The sequence below is a fragment of the Moschus berezovskii genome, chromosome 26 (genome assembly GCF_049115385.1).
Source record: "Moschus berezovskii isolate FMDL1 chromosome 26, NW_MosBer_1.0, whole genome shotgun sequence".
NCBI classification, from domain to species: Eukaryota; Metazoa; Chordata; class Mammalia; order Artiodactyla; family Moschidae; genus Moschus; species Moschus berezovskii.
Genome location: NC_142485.1, coordinates 30,864,717 through 30,884,830, shown reverse-complemented (window position 1 = coordinate 30,884,830; position 20,114 = coordinate 30,864,717). Strand labels below are relative to the sequence as shown.

At 43.2% G+C, this 20,114-nt stretch overlaps 1 protein-coding gene across 8 annotated transcripts in view; it reads left to right on the top strand.

Moving 5' to 3' along the window:
• STOX2 (storkhead box 2) overlaps positions 1–19,887 on the top strand; it is a 193,281-nt gene extending 173,394 nt beyond the window's left edge. For 7 of the 8 annotated variants that reach the window (XM_055416385.2, XM_088832613.1, XM_055416390.2 and 4 more), the window contains 3 exons: positions 2,167–2,319; positions 8,125–10,390; positions 15,527–19,887. In XM_055416385.2, the coding sequence (XP_055272360.2) occupies positions 2,167–2,319; positions 8,125–10,390; positions 15,527–15,722 (2,615 nt within the window). In that variant the 3' untranslated portion in view covers positions 15,723–19,887. Of the gene's footprint in view, positions 1–2,166; positions 2,320–8,124; positions 10,391–10,546; positions 10,596–15,526 lie in introns of all 8 variants that reach the window. The other variant, XM_055416386.2, reaches the window with a different exon arrangement.
• The last annotated feature ends 227 nt before the right edge of the window (positions 19,888–20,114 follow it).

The following is a 20,114-nucleotide window of genomic DNA, read 5'->3' as shown; positions in this document are numbered from 1 at the left end:
ATTCATCTTTCACACAGAAGCCTTTGGAATAAGGTTGTGTTTGAATGAAGGGTACAATAGTCTTTTGAAGACTTAAATACAGTCTTCTAGGCAGGAGCAAGCTTGCCCACGGAGATGGTCCCGGCCCACATGATTCTGTCATTTTTGAGTCATTGATATGAACTGAGTTTCACTAGCCAGTAACTGAAACTCACATCCTGAGAAAGAGCCCGAAATTCCATCTTCCAGCTTCCGCCCACTGCTACCCCACCAGATATTTGCAAGAATCTTTCCAAGGTCTGTCTGTCCATCTGCGAGACTTACATGCCACAGGCCCTGGCAGTTCGTGGGTTCAGTTCCTGGTTTCTGCTGGTTTTTATCTCCACTGGCCACCTGCTGTTCTGGACCTGGGCACTCCCGCTCTGGTTGTAGGGAAAATGTCTCCCTCTTCTCAGACAGGTCTTTCAAAGAATGGAGCCACAGCAGAGCTGATTGGAGCCCCGAGGGATGCCGGGGAGAGGGGAGCAGTGGACCGAGCTGGGCTTGGGGATGAGGTGGGGGGGCGTCAGGCTTCAGCCTTTGATGCTGGGGTCCCACTGCTCCATCTGGCGCGCCTCTGAGACTTACCCTGTCACCTGGCGGTTTTCACCCCCAGGCTGTTGCCTGGTTTTATCCATCAAACCATCCAGTCCATCAAAGCGAGTTTCACGTTGTTTCTCAAAGGCCCTCGAGACTCCTCCCTGCCCCATTCAAGCTAGAGGTCGTGTCTGGACACAGGAGGTGGTCCACCCCAGAGCATCCAGACACCGTTGGGCAGTGGAGGGGTGTTGCTCAGTGTCACAGGTTGGCCTGAGTCCAGTTTTGGCCCGTCTGGGTGATTTATAACAAGGGTGAAATCCTACTTGGAAGCAGAAGAGGAGAGATTATGTAAATCCATGTGAAAAAGAAGCTTCAAAGCTCACAGTTACTCTGCTGAGAGCCTCACCCCCTTTCTGAACGGCCTTTCTCAAGTGAGACCTTACAGAACCCCAGGTAGGAGCAGGTGGCCCCCAGATGTCAAGAAGGATTTATTTTCCTGCCCTCCACCTCTCCCTCTGCAGGGGGCTCCCCTGCCTGCCCCCAGAAGCCTCTCTGGGGAACGCTGGGGATCCTTTCTCAGAACACGACTTGAAAAGCACCCTGTGATGCAAGATTGCAGCAAGGGAGACAGTTACATGCACCGAATGTTCCTACCTCCCCGAGAGCCATGTGGGGCCCCTTGCAGCTGGCTCTGCACCCTGCCCTGCCTGCTCTTTCAGATCCAACTGTGGGCGGGAGGCCACAGGCCCTGCTGGATGGGAGGCCCATCCTCCACGTGGCCACCGGCATGTCTTCCTGAAATTCACATCTGACTCTCTAACTCCTTGAATTCCCTCACGGGATGAATGAAGCCCTTGGGCACTCAGTTCTTTGCTCATAGTTGTCCCTGCATGTCTGTCCCCCTTCTCTGCGGCTCCCCAGAAAATAGCCCTGCACCTTGCAGGCTGCTGGCACACTCCCACTTCAGCACCAGATTCAGGCTGCACGACCTCGGAAAAACCTTCTCTCACTTCCTGCTTCCCAGTCCCATCCTCACCTCCAGGTGTGTATGTCACCCTCCCCCTCTGCCCCAGGTTATTGTTCAGCCTTCTGCATAGGGAACCTTTCGTCTGTCTGTCTCCTCCACTTAAATAGAAACTCCTTGAGGGCAGAGATGTTGGTGAGAGGGGACTTCTTCACTCTCCCAGGTGCATCTCAAGCCCCCAGAAGACGCTGATGTGCAGAGGGCACCCAGAGTTTGAATGAATGAATCTTCAAGGTACCACAAGTGCACTTGTCGAGATGTGAATGACAGTTATTAAACAAATCAGCTCCAAGTTAAAAAAAAATACAGAGATCATTGGAAAAAAGCTACACAGTTGCACACCTTTCAGTATTTAAAGGCAAGTTTTCTTTGTGAAGGCAGCTGAAGCTTCTGCTGTTCTCCAAGTCTTTCCACCTGAGTGCACGTGGCTGTGGCAGTAACGCATTTCAGGGTTGAGGGTTGATTGTATTCTCAGCACAGGGAATAGGTGAGAGTCACGGGAGGGGTGTGTGTGTGTGTGTGTGTGTGTGAGACAAGTGTCTGGGTCTTAACGAACTGCTTACTTGGAAATTGTCTTTCTACAGGTGATGTATCACCAATCAGTATGTCTCCCATCAGTCAATCTCAGTTTATCCCACTTGGGGAAATCCTTTGCTTGGCCATCTCTGCAATGAACTCAGCAAGAAAACCTGTCACCCAAGAAGCACTGATGGAGCACCTGACCACCTGTTTCCCAGGTAACAGGAAAAGGGTGATGTACTTTCCAAATGGATGCGCACTCTGGCCGTCCTGGGACTTTATATGGATACTTCATCCCATGATTAAATTCAATAGGAAAAAAAAAGTCTTTGCCAAAACCGACCAGTAACTTTTCTTAGCTCCGCAATTAAAAATCAAGGCATCAGCGTTACTTAAAAAATAATTTGCCACCTTCAACTGTAATAATTTTTCATTGGTACTGAGGGCAAGAAACTAAATCAGAATCCACAAAGAAATCTGTGAAAACTACCAGAATTCCATTTAAACTTTACAGCTCACCCTTCCTAAAGTACACGAGCATCTTGATTCATGGCAAGTTTTGTTTCCTGCCTGCTTTCTTTCTTTTCTTCCTTTCTTATCTCCCTTCTTTTTTCTTCTCTTCCTTTGATTTTCTACTTTTCTTTTGGTGTCATTTAAGCTACTTCAGAACAGAACAATTTAGAAAGCTTAATACTCTTCAAATTCTATTTGAAAAATGCATTTCAATGACAGTTCTAAAACTTTGGAGGGATTTAGCTATCATATTTATATTTTTGTCTTTTAAAGCTAAGACTATTTACTTTTTCATATTTTACTATTTGAGAATAAAGTTTTGAAGTCTTAACTGAATATTATCAAAATATTCAAACTTTTGTTTTTAATGCATAATAATGCATAAGTAGAAAAAATAGTCTAGATTTTGACCTCTATTCCTGTTTTGGACATTCACATTCTAAAGAGTTTTTAGTAAGAAGTTTTCTAGTGAAAATATCTGTAGGCTGATACTTAAGCCTTTTTATTATGCTTCTGTATTGCTTGAATTTTTGAAAACAACTTTTATATACCAGTTCGCATTATAGAAATATGGATATTTTTAAAAAGATCTGAAAAGAATACTTGTTGCTTTTCAGCTTTCTAAATAGGCCTGCATACTATTATATGTAGAGTGGGTAAACAGCAAAGTTATAATTTATAATACCAGAAACTGTATTTGGTCTCCTGTGATAAACCGTAATGGGAGTGAATATAAAAAAGAATATATATATGTATGTATGTATGTATAACTGAATCACTTTGCCGTAGAGCAGGAATTAATGCAACATTGTAAATCAGCCAAATTTTAACTAAGAATAAGTAAATAGGTCCTCATCCCTCCAGAATGATCAGTTAAATTGGACCAGTACATGTTAAGTTGTTACACACAGATCTTCCTGGGAGGAAAGTGACCTTCAGGGGATAAATTTAGACCTATTAAGACTGCTTATGGACTTGAAGTTGACTTTGGAGTTTGCTGGAGACTGTTGACGTGATCTGTACTGCATTCTGTCTCCAATTCATCCCCTTAAATTGCTTCCTACTGAATTCTCCCTCAGCCAGTGTCCTTCACGAACACAGAGAAATCATCCGAAGAAACCCATAAAGTTTTCAGTCTAAAATTCTTACCATACAGAACATGAACATGTGTGCTCTGTTCAACAGTTGTCAGACTGCAAGATTAAAGCAATATATGTCTAAATAACCTCCCATTGGCATGCAGTATATTTAAATAGCTATTTTTGCTTTGGGAGATGGAAAGATATGGACAAGGAGAAAGGTCAGATTCCAGCCCTATATTAATATAGAGCTTACCTTTGCTCTTTACACCAACAGAATCTGAACTCATGATGAACTTTGGGCCTGGAATCTGGACGTGATGGAATATGCAAACCTTGACAGTCTCCATCACAGCCATCCCTTTACAAGTGAGCCCTACAGATTTCTAGTGGAACCCTGAACTTCATAGATAATTGGAAATATCTGTCATTATACTGAGGCTTAATAGTAAAATAAAAATCATAGATATCAGTGACTTTCAGCTAAAGCTTTGAAAACTCCCATTTAAGGGTATGGAAAATGGATTGGACAGGGAATGTTTCTACTTGGTTTTTTCCAATTAAACATTATTTGATTGATGTACTTGAAAATCCATGTCAAAACTTTAGCTGTAAATTCTCTCTGGAAACTCTTATTCCTTCATTTGTGAATAATCAGAAAGCGTGTTCTTCCTGGTGAGTAGACATGATTACATTGTAGTCATGATTCCGTGTAGTTTCCTGAATTTTCTAAGATCAGCAGTTGGAAGGCCTCCAATCAGCAGATTCTATAATACAATGAAATTTTTGTCTTATAGCTATAATAGCTATAGCTATTTTTGTTATAAGAGCTGTTTTTAGGAATGACCCTTCAGCTTTCCTTTATTGTAATAGCGTAGTAGCTTGTCAATCATGAATTCTTCTAAATGAGGCTTACCATTTTTTGAAAAACTTCTGTTAACAATGTTGATCAAAAGTATGCGACCGTGTGGGAGAGAGTCAGTTTCAAATACGAGTTTGTCATCTGGGTGCTGTGGTGCGCAGCTCTAGTGGTCGTCGTTTGTGAGACTGTAATGCGAATAACGTCTTATCCTGAAAGTTGTATTCTGTGTGGCTGCTGCCCCCTGAAGTTGTTCAGCAGCACTAGAATAGCTCAGAGGGCTACTCACAGGGCAGAGAAGCTAAGTTGTTCCTCTTTTGTGCAAGCATTTTCTGTTGTATGTTGGCTCTCACAAATTGCAAATATATGGCTTGCGTTACAACCCAATTCAGTTGGAACTCATTCTTGTTTTGAACAGAAACAATCATACAGTGTTTAAAAAATTTTTTTATATCAGCCTTAATAACCAACATACATTTGCATAAAAATCAACATACATTTCTCAAGAGGAGAGCCTTAAACAAAAAGGAAACCATGCCGCTCAAAAATGAAATAATTATGTTAAACAATACATCATTCAGAAGTACTGTTAACCTTTTCTGCCTTGGTCACGAAGGGTGCCTTCTGAAGCGTGCGTGTGTACTAAGTCGCTTCAGTCATCTCCAGCTCTTTGCCATCCCATAAACTGTAGCCTGCCAGACTCCTCTGTCCATGGGATTCTCCAGGCAAGAATACTAGAGTGCGTAGCCATTTCCTTCTCCAGGGGGTCTTCCGGACCCAGAGATGGAACTTGCATCTGTTACGTCTCTGAATATGTAGATTCCATCATACATGGACTCTCTCCCCTTGAGAACTGCAGGCCATTTCTAGTGTTTTTGTATTTTACTTTCATAGTTTTGGAAGGACTGCTGCTGCTGCTGCTAAGTCACTTCAGTCGTGTCCGACCCTGTGTGACCCCATAGACGGAAGCCCACCAGGCTCCCCCGTCCCTGGGATTCTCCAGGCAAGAACACTGGAGTGGGTTGCCATTTCCTTCTCCTGGGGGAGTGTAAATCTCTCAGCTTACCCAGTTATTCTAGGCGGTTACACAATGTTCTTTGATGGTAATCGGAGTTTCCATGGGTCCTGACCCAAAGTTGAGTCTACTGATAGCTAATATTTGTGAGCACTCCCTCTGTCAGGCACTATTCTACATACATTAAACTCAATTAAACTCACAGCATCCCTCTGAAGATAGGTACTATTGCTGTCCTGCTTGCCTGGTGGCTCAGACAGTAAAGAATCTGCCTGCAGTGCGGGAGACCTGGGTTCTATTCCTGGGTTGGGAAGACCCCTTGGAGAAGGGAATGGCTACCCACTCCAGTATTCTTGCCTGGAGAATCCTCTGGACAGAGGAGCCTGGTGGGCTACAGTGCATGGGGTTGCAAAGAATTGGACATGAATGAGCGACTAAGCACGCACAGACTATTATTGTCTACATTTGGATGACACTAAGTCGAGGCTCAGAGTGGTTAAGCAAGCTGCCTAAGGAGATACCAGCTGTAGTAGTTCTCTAGAGCAGTCTTAACAAAGTACAGACATCTATTGTCTTACAGCTCCAAGATCAACATATCGGCAGGGTTGGTTGGTGTCATCTGAGGGCTGTGAGGGAAGAATCTGTCCCAGCCTGTCCCTGGGGCTAGTAGTTATCTGTCTTCTACCAGTTCCTTTTCTCATTGTGATATCTCTGTGTCCACATTTCCCCTTTGTAGAAGGACACCAGACATAGTGTGCATCAGGGCTCACTCTAATGACCTTACTTTAACTTGGTTATCTCTATAAAGATCCCATGTCCAAATAAGGTAACATTCTAGGCTACTGGGGATTAGGATTTACATATGAATATGGGGGGCAGGGGGACTCACACTTAATTCAACCAGTAACACCAGCTACCAGTGGTGAAGCTAGAATTTGGATCCTTGCAGTCTGACCCAGGAGCCCGAGCTGTCAGTCTCCCCTGAAATTACCATTTTTGTGGGTCAGACATGGTTGAATATTGCCAGGATGATTCCACCTGACCTATTTCCAAATGATATCATTCAGGTCAGTCTTAGAAATATGATCACCCTTGATTTGTCTGGCCCTGAGGAAGGGAAAACATTAAAGAAATTAAGTAAACACGCTACAGCCTGGAGAATTTATACTCTCTTAAGAATATATGTTCTTAATCATCTCTTTAAGCGCGTTAAGACAGCACTTAAACATGCACACAAAACTCTGAAAGCAGTCACTGTACAAAAGAGTATCTGTGATTTTCTTCTGGAACATCTATTCTAGCGAATACAGCAGTTTGAGACTCAGTGATCAGATGGATGTAAGAGCCTCTAAGCTTTCACTGGTGTGTTTATTAGAGCTCTCTGACTATGAATTTGAAAACTTCATTTTGCTGCCACCTTCCTTTTGCTGGCTTATGACAAGAAGGTGGAAGGTCTCACCTAAATATCACCAGTGCTGTAATCACAGTCAAATTTGAAGATGATTTCAAAATTGGAGAGTACATCCTAAACAATGGTCAAGTCTAGTTGCCCTTTTATATAATTTATAAAATTTTATATAATTTATATAAAATTTATATAATTTATAATTGGGATGAGAGTATGGAGCAGCTTCAAGTGTATGTGGTAGCCTCTACATATTTTAGATTTCTTTTCAATACCAGGATGGCTCTCTTAACCGTGACTTCCTAGCTGCTTTTATTGAAAGTCTTTTCTGTAAACTTACAAGATACTTAAAATGTTTTTTTCTTCATTTAAGGATATTCTGTTTTTAGGACATCTCTGGCAGTCCAGTGGTTAGGACTTCCACTGCAGGGGGTCTCAGGTTCGATCCCTGGTAGGAGAACTAAAATCCCTCATGCCATGCAGAGCAGCCAAAAAAAAATTCTGTCTTGAACAGTTCAGTTCAGTAACAGTTTATAACAACAGTAGCCACCTAACTCCATCCATTTTTCTCTTCCCAGCTTTTATCTTTTCCTGTTCTGTTGGTAGTACAATTCCATAAGAGTTATCAGAGAAAACCAGGATTCACGTTAAACTTAATGAACACCTTTGAATCCTGCTTAGTTACTGTATGATGATACTTAGAAGCTGGGCAAAATTAACAGGATTCTGCCTTAGTCCATGTGGACTGCTATAACAATACCACGGACTGGGCGGCTGAAACAACAGACATTTATTTCTCACAATTCTGGGACTGGAAAATCCAAGATCGAGGCACCTGCAGATTTGGTATCTGGTGAGAGCCTCCTTCCTAGTTTGCAGACAGCCATACCCTCACATCACAGAGAGAGAGCTCTAGTCTCTTCCTCTCCTCATAAAGGCACATCACGGAGGCTGCAAGTTCATGACCTCATCTGAACCTAATCACCTCCCCAAAACTCCCACCCCTTAGTAGCATCGCCCTGGGGATTAGGGCTTGAACATGGGGATCGGTTTGTTGGGGGGCACCGTTGAGTCCATAAGCAGACTCAGAATGCTCCAGAATCAACCACACTCCCCTCCTTCCGTTCTCATGAATGTCCCCTTTGGTTTCAGGTGTTCCCACCCCAAGCCAAGAAATTCTCCGGCACACGCTGAACACGCTGGTCCGGGAGAGGAAGATTTACCCGACTCCTGATGGCTACTTCATCGTCACCCCACAGACTTATTTCATAACTCCTTCCCTCATAAGAACTAACAGTAAATGGTACCATCTGGACGAGAGGATACCTGACAGGTCTCAGTGTACCTCTCCCCAGCCGGGGACCATCACGCCCTCTGCCTCAGGCTGCGTCAGGGAAAGAACGTTGCCCAGGAACCACTGCGACTCCTGCCACTGCTGCAGGGAAGACGTGCATGGCCTGCACGCGGCCACCCTGCAGAGGAAGCCCGCCAAGGACTGCAAAGACCCTTACTGCCCTCCTTCCCTCTGCCAGGTGCCAGCGACTGAAAAGAGCAAAAGTACTGTCAACTTCTCCTACAAAACGGAAACCCTCTCCAAACCGAAAGACGGTGAAAAGCAGTCCAAGAAGTTCGGGCTCAAGTTATTCCGGCTCAGCTTTAAGAAGGACAAGACCAAGCAGCTAGCCAACTTCTCCGCCCAGTTTCCTCCTGAAGAGTGGCCCCTGAGAGATGAGGATACGCCGACCACCATCCCTCGGGAGGTGGAGATGGAGATCATCAGGCGTATTAACCCGGACTTGACCGTGGAAAACGTCATGCGGCACACTGCACTGATGAAAAAACTTGAAGAAGAGAAGGCACATCGGAGTAAAGCCGGGTCCTCCGCCCATCACAGCGGAAGAAGTAAAAAGAGCCGGACTCATCGCAAGTCCCACGGAAAGTCTCGGTCGCACAGCAAGACGCGAGTGTCCAAGGGAGACCCGTCCGATGGTTCCCATCTGGATATCCCGGGCGAGAGGGAGTATGACTTTTGCGATCCTCTTACCAGGGCTCCCCGGGAGGGCTGCTTCATCATCGAACACAAAGGGGATAACTTCATCATGCATAGCAACCCGAACGTGATCGAGTCTCATTTCCCCATGACCCCAGAATGGGACGTGTCTGGGGAACTGGCCAAAAGGAGGACTGAGATGCCTTTTCCTGAGCCTTCCAGGGGAAGCTCCCACTCGAAAGTGCACCGAAGCCACAGCCATACCCAGGACCGAAGGTCCAGGAACGAGAGATCCAACAAGGCCAAGGAGAGGTCCAGATCGATGGATAACTCCAAAGGCCCTCTGGGTGCTTCTTCTCTGGGGACGCCTGAAGACCTGGCCGAAGGCTGTAGCCAAGATGACCAGACCCCCAGCCAATCCTACATTGACGACAGTACTTTAAGGCCTGCACAGACTGTCGGTCATCAAAGGGCTCATGTTTCGTCTGCAAGCTATAAAGAGGTGTGTATTCCAGAAATAGTCAGTGGCAGCAAGGAGCCGCCCAATACTTGCAGCCTCTTGGAGCCAGGCAAAGCGCCAGAGAGCTTGCCGTCCTTCGGTGAACTCAACTCTTGTCCAGCAAAGACAGCCGCAGATGATTACTTCCAGTGCAACACCTCCAGCGAGACGGTGCTCACAGCGCCCTCACCTCTGGGGAAGAACAAAGAGGATCATGACGCTCTGACCCTGGTGGAAGGGGTGAAAAAGCTGCCTCTGTCGGACAGGCAGGCCCCTCATTCCTCCAGGGAGCCTGCAGGGCACAAGGAGGAGTCGCCAAAGGGCCCGGGCGGGGGCCCGGTCACTGCAGCCGCCGTAGTTGAAGGCCTTGCCAATGGACGCCTCATCCAGCATCACGGTGCCGAGCCCAGCACCCTGGACAAGAGGAAAGAGATATTCAGCAAAGACACACTGTTCAAACCTCTTCACAGCACCTTGTCTGTAAACAGCTATCACAAATCAACCCTGTCCCTCCTCAAATCGCACCCGAAGACCCCTGCAGACACACTGCCAGGCCGGTGCGAGAAACTGGAGCCGTCCCTGGGGACCTTGGCCGCCCCCACCCTGCCGGCTTCCCAGCGTCAGCAGGAGTCAGTGGGGAACCAGGAGGCATCTTTCGACTATTACAACGTCTCCGATGATGACGAGTCTGAGGATGGGGCCCACAAGAATGCAGAGGAGGAGAAAAACAGAGACGATGTAGGTACCATGCAGTGGCTCCTGGAGAGAGAGAAGGAAAGAGACTTGCAGAGGAAATTTGAGAAGAACCTCACCCTGCTCGCCCCAAAGGAAGCCGACAGCAGCAGCAGCCAGAGGGCCACCCATTCGGCACGTCTGGACAGCATGGACAGCAGCAGCATCACGGTGGATAGTGGATTCAACTCCCCACGGTAGGGAGAGGCGTCTGTGCGCTCACACATCCACCAGGGCCTGGGGCTTTATGCAGGTTAACTCAGGATTTCTAATTTCAGTCTCAGTTCTGTGAAAGAGGGTGAAGAGTTGTGTGAGTTGTTTTGTTAACAGCCTGTTTCTGACTTCTTTTTCAGGAATTGAAACAAATGTTTCTGCAGCTGTAGAGATCACCAATCTGGACTGGTGGGTTGGCTCCTTCCCATCCAATCTAAGACCAACATTTCCCAGTATTTCGATGTTGATATTTCCACCATGCTGATAAAGGAAGGGTGTTTTTTTTTTCCTTTAAGTTTTTCAAAAAATAGTAGCTTTTTGAGTAAAATGAGTAGTCAGTGTGAGGGTGGGAGGTAGGGGTTGGGAATAACTCGATTGACTCAAAGTTGGGGAATCCATCTGGTGAGAATATAATAGCTCATCTCACAACCTCTGCCGCAGATCTAGAAGCTTGTTACCGTCTCAACCCTGACTTTCTGTGCAGCCTGCACCCCTTGCTCTCATACACCTTCCTCTCACCACTCAAAAGTCTGCAGGCACGTGGAACTGGTCCCGTCCCAGGAAGACTAGGGGCCTATGCTCCGTTAGATCAAAGTGCACGCCAGCACTTTCTTTTCTCCTCCTGCAGAATCGGCACTGTGTAGACACGCCGATCGTGGTGCCTTCTTTTTGGTAGGTGCTGGTAATTCAGCAGAGGGTTAACAGCTGAGTGTGCAGTGCCCAGTGGCCACAACCAGGGCACTGAAGTGGTTCAGGAGGTTAGGAAGCAAAAGGGAGTCTATGCCACTTTCCTTTTTTTCTCCTTAATTCTTCCTTCTCTTCCACGAGCGACTTGGGACCTGACTCTCCTTCTGAATTCTACTCCAGATTGGTGACTCTGAGATGCAGAAATACTGTTGAGAGATTGACTTCTCCCATTAGTTGTGATTCCCAACTTTTTATAGTATTTTGTATTTGAACAAGTCCAAGATATGAATATGTATTTCTTATATTTATTTTAATTATTAAGAATTAAAAATTAGTTGCATTGTAATCTTTTGACTCTGTCTCTGGATAATTTGGAGACAGAGCATCCCAAAACCAGAACTGGGAATCATTCATCTGTTTGTCCCATATTAGACCTTGGTTATTTCTTAAAGGGCTAGTTCTTTATTACCATTTTTATTACTGTCAAGTAACATTTCTTTTCCAAGTTAACACGTGTGGAAGCCTGATGTTTAAACAAACCACAGAGTTGGCACCCTGGTTAACGTGGAAGCCAGGAGCTCCAGATCTCCTCTGCTCACCCTCAGGGACCTTAAAACCTCAGGGGGCCATGGCACTCAGTCTTCAGACTACTGGCCTGTTAAGTGACTTGGCTAAGAAATAATTTTTGCTAAATGTTTTTTAATCCCAAATGAAATCTTAATTTATATACCAGTTGTTATATATTCTTTTCTCTCTGCTTCCCTCTTCTACTCTCATTTTTCCTCTTGATTTCCTAGTAGGGGATAGCAGATAAGCGTAACTGAAAGTCTGCCATTGGTGGTAGAAATTCACTAGCATTGCTTATGGAAGGTGTGGGTTATTGGCCTGGACCTCCTGCTCTGCTATTTCTTGTTGTATGGGCTCTCCCTGCTCGATGCTTCTCCACACCAGTTTCCAGCTCTTCATGGGGCACTCTTGGTCGCTAGACCTCCATGGAGGGAAAACCACAGAGCTCCAGAGATAGTTGCAAGGGGGACATTGAGAGTTTAGTGAGTTCTGACTCAAAACCTGACCACTGCATAATATTGAACGTTTTTTTTTTTTTTTGTATGGGGGCAGATAAACAGAAATATTCATGTAATTGTTGAACCAGTCTCTCCACAGAATATATTTTATTATCTCTAAATTAGGAGTACAGATTATGGAATTGATGAATGGGATCATTTCTTGAACAAAGCTTGTTTGCATTGCTTTAATAGTGTACTCAGGGTCAAATGTGCTGTCCTGGTAGGTCGTCCTGAGGAGTCTGTCCTCAGGAGCTATCTGCCCTCTCTTATTAGGTAGAATTTTCTTTATGGGAATATGTAGATCACCCATAATTGTCATGCAGTTAGAGAATCTACAGAACAATTCCTGATTGCACCCCTTTTATTTTTCATATCCTGTGGTTAGAACCTAGGTGACAAATGTATTTTTGATATTTATTTTAAAATTGTATTTCCCCTCTACTTCCATAAATTTACTAAGTTACCTTTCGGATGCATGAGGATTGTCTGTGAAGGAGAATATTTGAGTTATAGGGAGTTTTAGTCTCCCGTGTAAGGAGTTTTTTAGCCAAATAGCATTATCACGCTGACACGGCTCCACCGTTACAGATACAGGAATCTTCAGGGTCCATTGATTCAGATCTTTCAGTGAAAGAGCTCCCTGAGCAACAAAGGTCCAACCTGTGCCACCACCCCACTCCCTCTGCCAAAAAAAAGGTGATCTCCACACTGTCAAGTCTTCAGGCTGACTCAGAAGTCGTGTTCGGCCACATTTCCAAAATTCTTTAGTCAGGAAGATCCCCTGGAGAAGGGAATGGCAACCCACTCCAGTATTCTCGCGTGGGAAATCTCATGGACAGAGGAGCCTGGCAGGCTACAGTCCGTGGGGTCACAAAGAGTCGGAGAAGACTGAGCAACTAACACTTTCACTTCAGAGTACATTGAGAGAAGGAAACAAGGTAGAAATTTAAACTATGTCGTGAGATCGAATATTGCAAATGAAGAATCCGGTTGTGCAAAGCCTGCTATTCCAGAGTTGAAGCTGAAAACCTGTTGATAAACACAATATGAGAATCAGAGGGCTCCAGGCCGCCCAGCACGTGTCTGATGTGTCCTGTGCTGTCCAAGTGCGGGCCCAAGGGGAGCGCATGCAGGACACGGAACAGCAGGGCCTCTTGGTTCAGTTCTTCTGCCTATAAAATTCTGAGATTTTATTTTTAAGCTTGCACTCCATTAGCTCTCTTTAAAAAAGTGTGACATTTTAAATGTGAGGACTGTTGTTACTGCTCACCCTCCATCTCCATGAATTGTTTCATCAACGTATCCACAGCCTTCCATGTGACTGTCAAACACTGTACTCAGTGTCACAGTAGTAATGAGATATATCCTTTGGAGACACTGGAACACCCCGTTGTGTTTATCACTATTAACATGTTGGCCGTGGTCGAAGGTAGTCCGAGGTATCTTAGAGCACATGTAGCTCCCACCTTAGGCCATCTGTTGGCAATGATGTGTGTTGACGGTATCTGACATACAGTAGGGCCTTGATAAGTTAAATTCCCACCTCAAAAACTGGTTTAAAAGTGAATTCCTTGGACCTCAAAATGCATCTTCCCATAGGAAAAAAGAAAAAAGTCACTAAAAGTAATACATAGATTCCCAAGCCTACCCACAGTGACTGATTTTTTTCATGAGATGCCAGATGTACAACAGAAGTAACTCGCATTTGTCTAACTTTTGGGTGTACAGATCTTTCCTGGTTGCTTATTTCTTATTCTGAATCACTCACTGAGTAGGTACAGCATGTAACTCAACCTGCTTTAAAGATGAGGAAGTCAAATGCCCTAAAAAGTTACTAGTGTGATTACAAATGCAACCGAAGGAGCGTGTCACGACCTCTCTGGGGTTCTACATGCGTATTGTCCTTTTTCCTTCCTCCATCTGACTGTCAGTTGTAGTCCTGGAAAAACACTGATGGATTTTCTTAGAGGAGGTATAAGGCAGGTAAGTAGGTAAGTCTAGTGTTTTTCCATCACTTTAGTGATGATATTTTGGAGTATTCCTTAGATATGCCCAGATTTACCATAAGCATCATGAAAGAACTTGATTTACTTCTATGAATGCATGAACCCTCTGGAGGTACCCTCTGGAGTCAGGAAGCATCCAGTTGTCTTTTTGTTAGTGGGTGAACAAACTCCCTTTTGAACAACTAACTCTTGGCTTTTTGATGAGAAGCAAGCTTAAGGCTACGAAGGGTCAGGATGAAATACACTGTCAGGCATGGCTGCCAAGGTATAATGTTCAGACAGACTCGCTGTGAGTTTTGGATGAGAATGAAAGCCAGGTGGTGAGGATGTTCCCTGGGTAGTTTGACTTTAAATCAGTGATGGGGACCAACATGTAAGAATATTTTATAAACCTTGAATCTATCCAATAGGGTGGATGTTTTGAGCATCATTATGGTTTCTTCTACCTGTTTGTGAGCTGGTAAGTTTCATATTACCATTTTGAGGACCTAGAACACAAAACCCACTCAGTTCCCATCAGTCAGGCCAAGTAATCTTATTTCAGTCATTGTCCTACACATTTGACATGTCAAATGTTATAAACCTCTTGGGACAATAAAATGGATTTAAGTATTTCTAAATTAGAAAAATTAAAAGAGAAATCGAAATACTAAAGCTTTTAAATCACCTCTAAAGATTCCTTTAAAAAATTAAATATTTCTACCAAAGTAGGAGAAGGGAGGAAATAAATGTAAATAGAGAAAACCTTAGATTCCTTATCTGCAAATAGAATGTACATTAACTAAAGTGCTATGTATTTAAACCAGAGGTATGACGTCTTTAAAAAAGAATGTTATTCCCATCACTGCTGCAAATTGGCTGGTGTCCTGCTTGAAGTTCACCTCCAGAGTCAAAAAGCTACTAAGCAAGAGTGAAAACAGAGTCATTAGGATAAAAGTATGCAGTTGATTCAGGAGCAATTCTATACATGAATTTCGAGTCTGAAATGAAATCATTACCTATGTATAATTTACGAAGTCTTTTTAAAGTCTTTGGTCTTTTTAAAAAAGGAACATGAGAGCCATCTATCATGTCAGATTTTTAAGGCGTTTCCTTGAATGTGAAAGTCTAGGGAAGACATATATTTAGCTGTATGAAAGCCCTTTACTCTGTGCTGCTGATGATAACATGCCTTGTGCAAAGCTTCTGGAGTCCAAATTGCTGGAGCATATGTGAATAATCAGTATGAGATGCTATATACAGGACATGATAAACCGCCAGAGGAAATCCATTAACTCCATCATTTACTCTTCCTCTGGGGCTCAATATATAATTATTTATGTTAAAAACCAAACCAAACAAAACCTTTTTACTCTTGTAGCACTCGGGAGAGCCTGGCTTCCAACACATCAAGCATTGTTGAAAGTAACCGTCGTCAGAACCCTACCTGGAGCCCGGCCCATGGTGGAGCTGGCCCGGCCTTCAGTTTCCGAGCAAGTACGGACCCCCCCACCAACGAAGCTGAGAAATTACAGAAACCTTCCAACTGCTTGCAAGCTTCTGTTACCAGTGTGTGATAGTCACCCTGCCTCCGACCTCCCGTCTCGTTCGATACAGCCAAGTTTACGACTCTGTGGCTGGTGTTTACATCTTTGGAAAGACAAGCATCTCAACGGCAGTTTTTGTGTTGACTTAAACTGTGCTGCTAAGTAGGCTAGGGCAAAAAACAACAACCGAAAAATCTTTATTTCAGAGTATTGCTTTTCACATTTATGGCTCTGTAGCGACAAGAATAGCAGTAGGGTGATATGTATACTTTTGCTTCACTAATTGTAACTCAGCACACATAGGGGAGTCTAGACACTGTAAGTGTAATATGCATTTTCGATGTCTTGCAGTTGCCAAGTCCATTTTAAAATGCCACAGATGCGTGTTGCTCCCAGTCTGTGACCAGATGGTGCCACAGAACTGATCCTTGACACTTCCAAAAGAAAAAAAAAAAAAAAGATAACTAAGCCACCACAAAATGTCAAATGCAAGGGTCTACCTTAAGGGAAATTGATGCCAAACTGACTAAAAGGGACCCCAGCCCTTTGTGTGTGAATCATTGAGGCCCCAGTCATTTTGCACTGTGAGTTTTTTTGACACGATTTTGTAGGAGCCCATGGAAGTGTGTCGGAAGGGGTCATAATCCAAATACTGGGAGTGTTGGTTTTCAGGATTTTGTTTTTTAAGTGTCACGGATGCTTGTCTGATATGTTTAACCTTCCATCATCACAAACAGGAATATAGGCCTTTGATTCTGAAATGGACAAAGGAAGGGTCCCCCAGCCTGGCTGGGGCACAGCACTGAGTGATGGGAGAGGTAATTCGGACTTTTAAAAAGGTGTTCATCAGATAGTGAAGGAAGAGTGTTTCTTCCTCGTGAGACTTAAGGGTGATGCTATCTTACTATCAGAGATAAACGATAATTAGTTTGTTTAAAAGCAAAATGTTCTTTGTGATACAAATGAAGACTATGGCCTGGGGACGTTATTCTTTCTAATGGAAGGACATAAATCTATTTTATGTAGTTTTAAATAGAATGCCTAAATTAGGCTGTGGGAGATAATTTTTAGTGGTTATAGGAAAGAGCAAATTTAGGGAGAGTTGAACTTCAGGCCTTTTATTCCTGGGAAGATATCTATAGAGAAAACTTTAAAATACTTTTTGATTAGAAATATACATGTGCCCATGTAATTAACAACAGAATGTGATCATTCTGCAAGTGTGGTGGAACCCTAACTGTACGCCCCCTAAATTTATCAGAATAACAATTATGCATACATGAACTATGCCAGAGTAATGTTTACAGATACTTTGTAACCAATTTCAGGAGGCATTTTTAGGTGGATGTATAGTTTTTAGCCCAACTTATTTCAGGATGGTTTGTTAATTACATTTTGCTTTGGTTTACAATGTCATGATGACTACAGAGAAGGTTCTCAGCAACAAAGGGATTACAAATAATCAAGATTCAGTTCTCTAGGAAAGAGATGTCTCAAAAGTTCCCATGTCTTATTTTAGGAGAACCATGGAATAAATCTGTAGATAATGGAAATTTATTCACAAAAGGATTTCATTTGATACCAGTAAATGAACTGACCAAAAGTTTTATTTAGCTGAGTGGCATGTGATGTTTGGAGCTATATACCATAAAATAAATACCCAAAAATAAATCTAAAATATTTTCACCTCGGATTTCAGGAATTGGCATAAATTGGTGAAACACTTCTGCTTCAGTATTAGGTTGAGTCACTAGCCATCTGTTTAAAGAGTAGAGTCTTTAAATAGACACAGTTGGAGCTGTTTCTTGAAACATTTAGAGACTCTCTCATGCTTTTTCAGATAGCTGGAAGTTTCGTTGGGTCAAACTGGACTCGTCAAGTTTAGTATAGTTTCCTTTCTTTGTGCTTATAGTGAAACGTGAGCACGTTTCTTGGCAAACTCCCACACCTTTAAAATGCTTCTGTCAGTTGGCTTTTAGTCTCATGCTTTATTTCCTCCAAGGCATGCCTTGATTGCTCAGAAATGCACTCTTGTCTCACTGCTTAAATTTGTCCAGAAGGAATGATAACGTATCTGATAGACTATACACAGAGTCTGTGTCCTTGGGGAGTTGTATACCACACAGTTACTAAATTCTTCTGTCTAAATTCTCTTTTTTCACCCCTAAACCTACCCTCCAGCGTGAATCATACAATCAGTTCATAAATAATAGAACCATTGAAATAATACATCAGCCTCTAGTTGATCCTCCTAAAGTAGCCATTAGAATAATCAGATACTGTGCAAACAGGAAAGAAAAGCATTACCTTTAAAGAGAAGCTTTAAAATATGAATTTATCAATATTTCACAAGAAATAGGTTTACAGAAGACATTTGAATAAAATGTGTACACTCTTTGCCCGATGCTATGGGGTACATGATTTAGGGAAAAAAAAAAACAAACTCCCTTAGACCAGCAGGCATTAGCATAGAAACGATGGACTTCAAGGAGGATATGGTGTGAGCAGACGTTCCATGCAGATACATGCCCGTCTGAATCGAATTGGGATGCCTGAATGAATGGGGGAGAAGAAGGGGCTGGAAGCACGTTACGAGTATGACCCCAGATGGTCTGCGGTGATGTTCTCAGTAACCCACTCCAAGCTTTGCCAGCATCCTTTTCCTCCGGTGAAACGATCGCTTTGTGGCCCATGGCTGCTTACCTAGACTTCACTTAGAGTTTATCAACTGAAAGGTTTACAAAACTGAATCTGGTTGAATCTCTGTGTAGCGTTCAACTTTAAAGGGTCAACCCATCTGTCGGCATTTTGCACACTTATGTATTATTATGATACAGCATATTACTTTATGGTAATTTTTATTTTTACATATAACTACCTCCATAAATTTGATGAAGCGGCCGCAGTGCGTTCAAGTGTATTGTTCGGAAAAGCAAAGTTGACAACGTTCTTAACCATTAGGCCATGGCATTCTGTGTGTGTGTCAGTGGTTGCCTTTGTGGACTCGTGACTGTCTCATTGCCATGGTTTTTCTTTGATGGCATTATTTCACTCTCAGCTGTAAACCCGTCTCTCTTCTTTCCCACAGAAAGCGCACTTGATTTTGTTATGAATGAAAAGTTTAAATTTCTTGTCTCCCTCGTCCCTGCCCCCACCTCATTCCTGCTAAGAGCTCTCTCTGGCCAAGAGCCAGCTGGTAAACATGATTTAGCGAGCTATTTACTCCTATGAAAATCTGATTTGAATTCTAGGTTTTCGGTCATAAGACACACCAGAAATTTGGACTGCCAACTTTGAAGCACTTTGGGCCTCTCTGCCTTCACTTGCATGCTACCGTATCGAGCCCAGACTTCATTGGAATTAAAAGAGCTGTGCTTTGTATCCACAACTTCCGTTCCATAATTTGTATTTCATTTTATATATTTTGCACATCTCAGGGGACCTTCATAAGCATATGAAAGGGGGTTGCCATCAAATAGAGAAAAACAGGAAGAGCTGAAAGAGGACTAGCTGGGTAAAAGTAATAAATGACTGCTTTTCTGATGTTGTGAAGTTCAAGTTCAGGAAGCATCCAGTGAAAGTTAATCTGGAATCACAACGATGTGAACACCAGCTGTTCCTCAGTCTGCCTTTTTCATAATCCAACCAGCATTTCTAAAATGTAAGTTTAAATTATATTGCAGTCACCATGGGGAGAAAAAAAAAAAAGAAACCTGTTCAGCAGCAATGAAAGCATTGTTTGTTTTTTAGGTTGGCACAGCTTTGTAAAATTCTACCCAGGACAAACCACTTATCACCACAAAGTGTACTTGAAAATAACGTTTTTAACTTAAATGATAGGCATATTGCTCACCATACAGTAGTGATCTTGATTTGAAAAGCCTCACAATTTATAACATGGGCAGTGTTTGGAGCTTGATTAAAAACCAACAACAACCTATCAGCACTTCACACATTCATTTTGGGATCTCAAAGTGCTTCCAAAGCATTCGGATTCACAGTTCACAAAGCCGGTCCTATTTGTAATACCCATACTTGAACAAACAGGAGTGACATAAGATTACCCAGAAACACAGTGGCAGCTATCAGTGATCTAGTTTCTATCTGTTTGATAAACCATCATGAGAAATCACGAAATACAATGCTATTTTTCTGATGTGTGCTAATAAAGTCAAAGAAAACAAATACAACTTGACACCTTTGTCCATTTTCATTCAAAAAGTTCAGGGTGTTGGGAATTTGACAAAAAACAAAAAAAGCCGCCCAGATGCCCTTGGGGTCCGAAGTAGAGCTGTATTCTCATGCTTGTTTACAGTTTCCTATTGGGCTTCTCTAAATCCTGTGCTAAAATACCATTTTTCAGGAACACGACTGCCCCTGGCAGTGGAAGGTGCTGATACAGAAACTTTCACTAAAAAAAAA